The sequence below is a fragment of the Marmota marmota genome, unplaced genomic scaffold, assembly GCF_001458135.2.
Source record: "Marmota marmota marmota unplaced genomic scaffold, marMar, whole genome shotgun sequence".
Classification (NCBI taxonomy): domain Eukaryota; kingdom Metazoa; phylum Chordata; class Mammalia; order Rodentia; family Sciuridae; genus Marmota; species Marmota marmota.
The window spans coordinates 10,565,273-10,572,113 of NW_026000222.1; the positions used below are offsets into that span (position 1 = coordinate 10,565,273).

At 40.6% G+C, this 6,841-nt stretch overlaps 1 protein-coding gene across 1 annotated transcript; it reads left to right on the forward strand.

Moving 5' to 3' along the window:
• Window positions 1-244: 244 nt before the first annotated feature.
• Window positions 245-6,820, forward strand: Duxb (double homeobox B). The gene is made up of 4 exons (XM_015496330.2): window positions 245-1,544; window positions 3,963-4,068; window positions 5,120-5,274; window positions 6,132-6,820. Exons 1-4 carry the CDS (start codon window positions 1,422-1,424, stop codon window positions 6,663-6,665), a joined length of 918 nt encoding a protein of 305 aa, XP_015351816.1. The 5' UTR covers window positions 245-1,421; the 3' UTR covers window positions 6,666-6,820.
• The last annotated feature ends 21 nt before the right edge of the window (window positions 6,821-6,841 follow it).

The following is a 6,841-nucleotide window of genomic DNA, read 5'->3' on the forward strand; positions in this document are numbered from 1 at the left end:
TTACATAGATACATCTTGTTTTATCAGATCTCACCAGAAAGCATAAGATAGCCAGGAGGCATCTGTCCTTCTTGGTCGTGAGATAAAACACCAGCTATAAATCTCTTTCTATTAAAAGTTACCTGACTTTTTTTTTTTTTTTTAACTGTGAGTTGACCCTAGGGATGCTTTACCACTGAGCTACATCCTCAGCTTTTTATTTTTTACTTTGAGACAGAGCCTCACTAGGTTGCCAAGGCTGACCTCAAATTTGCAATCCTCCTTCCTCAGCCTCCTGAGTTGCTGGGATTACAGGTGTATGCCACCACACCCTGAATTTTTCTTACCCCAAAGTGCCTCAAAATTCTCTGCAATCTGGCTGGGGTTTGTGGCTCAGTGGTAGCACGCTTGCCTAGCACGAGTGAGGCACTGGGTTTGATACTCAGCATCACATAAAAAATAAACAAATAAAATAAAGGTATTGTGTTCATTAAAAAAACAAAATAAAAAAAATTTCTCCAAGATTTTTGTGCCCTTGCTATTTAAAATAATAATAACAACAAAAATTGAAAGTTCTTCAGTGCACCTGGACTACTTGAGAGCTTAAGGATGTTCTTTCTTGAGGCCTAAGGGGGCTATCAAGCACCCTGAAAACTATACAGTTGGGACAAGGACATTTATTACATTGCCACTAATTTGTAGATAATTTGGGACAGACCAGAAGGTCTGATCTTCATGGAGACCTATGGAGAATACCCCAATGGATTTAAAAAGTCCAATCCTGGTTGGGACTTAAAGGGTTCCCCCAGGCCTATGTCGGTTTTATTTGAAGATTGTAGATAGGCCAGGTGTGGTAGCACACACCTGTAATCCCAGCTGCCCAGGAAGAGGTTGAGGAAGGAGGATCAAAAGTTCAAAGCCAGCCTCAGCAATTTAGCAAGGTCCTAAGAGACTCAGTGAGACCCTGTCTCTGAATTAAATATTTAAAAAGTGCTGGGGTATGACTCAGTGGCAAAACGCCCCCCGGGTTCGATCCCTGGTACCAATTTTTAAAAATGAAAATATTCTGGGTAATTTAGTGTATATTCCTGAGATCTCACCCCTTGAGTGCATACTAAATAATTAGAATTATTTTAAAGCAGAGGACTTCTTTTGAAAAAAAAAGGTGGGGGAAGGGAATTTATTTTTTTTCTATACCATGGCTTTGTCCTAGTAAAAATTAGAGAATGGAGACTTGTTCTGTAAATGGGAAAAAATGGAGCAATCTGGCTATCTAGGTTTTCCATCTCTGCTCTTTAAAAAAAAAAAAAGTTTAATTATTTAGGGTTGTTATCTTTGGCAATAATTCTAGGACTAACTTTTTTTTCTTATCCTTTTTACTCTTCTCTCCCTTCTCACCTCATCTGGTACACTGAAAAAAGGATACCTGGTGGCAAGAGAGGATGGTCTACAACCAGAGCCAAAGGAAAGCCCTGCAGGCGTGTTTTGAACAAAACCCTCACCCTAATAAAGCTACCAGGGAACAACTGGCCAAGGAAATTGATATTCCAGAATCTAAAATTCGGGTAGGCATTAGGTTTCTATTGTCAGAGACAAAGTAAAAAGAGAAAAGCAAGTCTCAGCCCTTAAAGGTAATTCACTTGTGTCAGGTACTTGGCTAAAAAGGTTTCTCCTGTTACACAGTACCAGTTTATATCTTTCACCGGTAATAGAAATATCATTGGTGTGTGTTCAGGGATAGAGGAGGAAGAATATACATGCTCAAGTTCTCCTCAGTAATTCATATTTTGATATAATTGAATCATTTTGAAATTTAAAGAGTATAGGAAATTGGAGTATTAGAATACCTATTACAGGAAAATTACTAATGAATAATCACAAAGGAACTGTGCCAATCCCCAATTCTCAAGCTAGCTTTTTCTTTTTAATTTAATGTCTCAGATGTCATTCATACATAGTGTCTAAAGTCTCATATTGAATCACTTTTAATATAATTACTGATGTAAAAATGAAACTAAGGGGTTGGAGTTGTGGCTCAGCAGTAGAGCGCTCGCCTAATACGTGCGAGGCCCTGGGTTCGATCCTCAGCATCATCTAAAAATGAATAAATAAAATAAAGGTACTGTGTCCAACTACAACTAAAAAATAAAAATATTTTTTAAAAAATGAAACTAAGTTATAGTCTTTCAGTTATCAAAAAGATACCTTAAAAGAATGTCACTATACCAGGTAGAAACAGTACTTAAATCAATATGAAGGTCAGGTAAAAATGTTTTTAGAGGAAAATAATGAGTTCTGAATTTTGTTTTTAATCAAATGCATAGTCTAAAAGAAGCCACTGGCTATAGGGCCTTGGTCTAAGAGGATCCAAGGAAGCAGATATTTTACCTATTTCTTCAAGTATTGGAACTGGGTGTGGGAGACAGTTTATTCAAACTGAGTAACAAAAGTATATCCTATGGTAATTTCTGGTAGTTGGTTTTGAGAGGTGCTGGGCCTATTTAAACTGATAGCAAGCATGGCAAATCCAGGAAACAGTATGGGATGAGGTTGGTCTGTCATGGTGTTTGCTAATCTATTAATTAGTTTCCAGTTTCCACCTGTGCTTCAGTTTTCTTTTCTGAAAATATTTTGATGAATTAGTTAAGAGATATAACCTTTGGCACAATGCATAGGATGTGAGTTGTTCATCAAGTACTGGTTGTCGTTAATATCCTAAGTCTTCTCAATAAAAATTATAGAAATTAAACACTCAAAAGAAATTAGAAAGTATGTTTTAATCCTGTTTCCAGTCATGAGGAAACATGCAAAGAATTCAGCTGGTTGTGTTAGTGACAATAGTGACAAAGCAAGGTGTCCAAGTCCCTAGAATTTTTGTCTATCGTTAACTCTTAGATGAAATAAGAATAAATATGGATGAATGTTAGCCCAGCTCTGTAGTGTGGCTAATACTGCTACCCCATCTAAAGAAATTCCTTTCTATGATCCATGCTGTAAGTATTATATGAAAGACAGAGAAAATTGGAGTCTGCATGCTCCTTAGGAAAAGACCCAATCCAGGGATATAACCAGTCTCAGTTACAGATGCAGGGTAAGAACCCACTGGTCCATATTTGGGTTCCATATTACATTTCTTATGATGCAATCGTGGGGCCAAGAAAAGGCATTCAGACATTGAAGTCCTGCTTGGAAAGAAAGAGACAAAAAGCCGGAGAAATTCTTTGAGAGAACCAACAGGGTCTCTTAAATCAGGGAAATTTATTTTGGATAACATGAGGCTGACCACACGCATTGCTGTCTCTCTTTGGTTCCTCAATTGTTTTCTAGCAGTAGCATCTTCTCTAGGATAAAGCATTGTCTTTCTCTTTAGGGGATAATTCCAGAGGCAAACAGTTAAATTAGTTTGGTTTAATTGAATTGAGACTTAGAATGCCACAGACTGAGATACATGGCAAGAGACCAAGCACCACTCTGAGGGTTGGAGAACTCAGGTTTATTTACCTCAAATTCCCAGATGAGCTAGTGTTCTGGAGTTCTGGGCCCCAAGTTGAGGTTACGTGGAGATTTTATAGGAAATTTGACATCATTTCTTAACTATGATAACATTGGTGAGTTTGAAATCTTGGCCTACGTGACCAAAGACCATGTACAGGGAATTTACGATGAATAGTTCACAGGCGTAGAACAAAGACAGCAAAACACCTGCGAGTGTTATCCCACAGTGGCCTTCCCACAGCAGAGTAACTCAAGATAACTTGAGTTTACCTCCCTAAGAGCTCTAGTTCTAAGGACTAAGCCTACAAGGTTATAGTTTAGACCGCAGTTAATTGGCCTAGCAATTAAATGAGGTAGCTACATTTCTAAGAGTTCAGAAAGTTACAAAGTATAAGAGAATTAACTCTTTCCCCAGGCATTGGTTCTTCATATAATGTTCTGATCAGGTCTGGTATCTCCATCACACCCTCACATCTTTTTCCACTTAGACTTGGTTTAGAAACCGAAGAAGTAGACAGAGAAAATTGGAGTCTGCATGCTCCTTAGGAAAAGACCCAATCCAGGGACATAACCAGTCTCAGTTACAGATGCAAGGTAAGAACCCACCGGTCCATATTTGGGTTCCATATTCCTCGTTGGGCACACAGTGGCACACACCTGTAATCCCAGTGATTCAGGAGGCTGAGGCAGGAGGATCACAGTTTGAAAGCCAACCTCAGCAACTTAGTGAAGCTTTAAGCAGTTTATTGAGTTTATTAGGTTTTTAGCCCCCCATTCCCTCCTGACCTGTGGGAGAGATTGAGGGAGCACGCCTCACCAGGACAGGCCAAGAAAGGTAAAGGTCGGCTGGCCGCCCACACCCAGCCCTCCCTCCCTGGAGGACAATCAGATGCGCCAGGGAGAACTGTCAAAGCAGGATCTCATTTAATGAGAAAACATACACAGCTAATATAATGTACAGGAGCCAATCAGGATAAAGGTCAGCAGGGTGGGGAGAATTTACATCTACACCCATCCTACAGGCAGTAATATCTGTGAGGGCAGAAGGGTTCTAAGCCTATCCTAGAGGTGGTCTGATTCTTCATCACAACCCAGGGCAATGCCTTCTGGCTAATCGCTAGGTGCTCTCTTAGCCACCTGTGGCCCCAGGACTGGGAAGCGAGTAGCAGCCAGCAAGTTAAGTTTCCTCTTTTCTGATGCAACATGCTCCACGTTACATCAATTGAGACCCTGTCTCAAAAAAACAAAAAGGGCTGGAGATGTGGCTCAGTCTTAGAACACCCCTGGGTTCAATCCTGGTACCAAAAAACAAACACAAACTAGTATAGTTCCTCAATCCCACTGAGTAGAAATGACTGCATGTTGTGCCCAAATTCTACATAAAGATTGCTTAGCCTAGGAACTAGTTACAATTTGTTATGGACACTCAAGGGTCAAATATATAACCTTGTCCCATAGCTGGCCAGGACAGGGAGTTTCTCAGCAAACAAAGTTTTGGATCTTTTGGGTTGACTGCTGCTCAGCAGCACAGTGACCTCTTCTGGAGGTGGCAAAATTCAGAGAGTAAATTTCAGCAGCATTATCTTCTGGCTTGAATGTGAGAGCTGACCTAAAACACCCCCTTCCTTCCTGTGTTCTCCTTTAGAATGGTTAACAAAAGAAGCCAAGCAAGACCACATACCCCTCGCAAGAACTCAAAGAAGGACCCTAGTTCAAGCCTTTGAGAGGAACCAAGTCCCTGATGTTGCTACCAGGGAAAAACTGGCTAAACCAACAGACATTCAGGAATTGCAGATTCAGGTGAGTTGTTTGTGGCCCCATTATGTCCTCCCTGAAAGTGATATCGCCCCTGCAGGTGTGACTGGAACTTTGGGCTATCTTGGGTTGTCACAGTCATGGGGATAAAGGTATGGAATGGTAAGCACTCAGCACTGTAAGTCACATTCCTGCAAAGGAAGAATTTGCAAACCCATTTAAGAGGTACCCGTTTCAATTAGAAGCAGGAAAAATGGGAAATGTGAAAATTAATACCTGTTTTAAGAAGACTCTGTTAGATTTCCTATAAAAACTCAGGAGCATGGTCATTTTAGACTAGATTAGTCTTCCTTCTAAGGTGTTGTTCTGTGCATGGTAGGTCATTTCTCTGCATTCCTGTGTTTACCAAGTAGATACCAGTGCAGTCTATCTATAACCATTTCCCTATCCCCATTTGTGACAGCCAGAAAGATTTGCAGACATAGTCAAATGTCCTTCCATTGAGAGGCAAAACTATCTACTTATTCTACCTAAGTGATATGGGCACTTATTTATTGTATGTATGTTAAATTCTCATGACTTAGGAAGTACATTTATAAGCTTGTGGCCCAGAAACTCTCAAAAACACTTGTGTTTACTAGCCTTGATCAGATGTATTCTGTGATCAAGGGCTGGGGATATAGCTCAGTTGGGAGAGTACTTGCCTCACATGCACAAGGCCCTGGGTTCAATCCCCAGCACCACACACACACACACACATACACACACAAAAGTTAGATGTATCCTGTGATCAGGCCTATGTTAATAGTCTCTTTCTTTACAGAGTATAAGAAGCAGAGCTAGAATTACTTGTGTTTTATGATGTTCACATCTCCCTGTTCCTCACTTAAATATGGTTTCAGGACCAAAGATATCTGGACCCTGACTGGAGCAGAAAGGAGCCCAAAAATTTCTTGGTAGATGACACAAATGGGAGACCAGATCTGACTAATCAACTGCAGGAAACAGATCTGTTTATACACCCAGATGGGAGTTATTATCTGCCTTCTTCTGATTCCTTCCCTGACAACCAAACAATTTCACCTACTCCTCTTCTGTCCTCTGGGATCATGCAGCCCACCCAGGCTGTGCAGAGAGGAGAGAACTCTGACCTGCCTCTCACTTTTATGAATCACCTGCCAGAACTGCTGACTCCAAGAGGGGACATCTCGGATACTCTGGTTCCTTTCTGGATCCAATTCCAAGAAGAATACCAAAATCACAAAGAACAAACTGGCATAGGAGTCATACCATTGAAGGACCATTCTCAACCTAATCCTGAGAACAAGAAACCACAGGGTCTGGGTCCCATTGACATATCTTATGTCATGCAGTGGTGGGACCAGGGCCGCCAAGCTCTGATTGAGGAATGGGAACCACTTGAAGAGATACAGTGAGACAGATGTGTGGCCAACTGCAAGGTCAGCTGGAGAGTCATCTCATCTGCTCTACCAACTGCACCAGCAATATGTAGAAACCTCGAGTCTTTAGATGAACTCCTGTCATCTATAGAATCTCAGTAAATTATTTTCTTTTCTTTTCTTTTTTTTTTTTTTTTTTTTTTTTTTTTCCC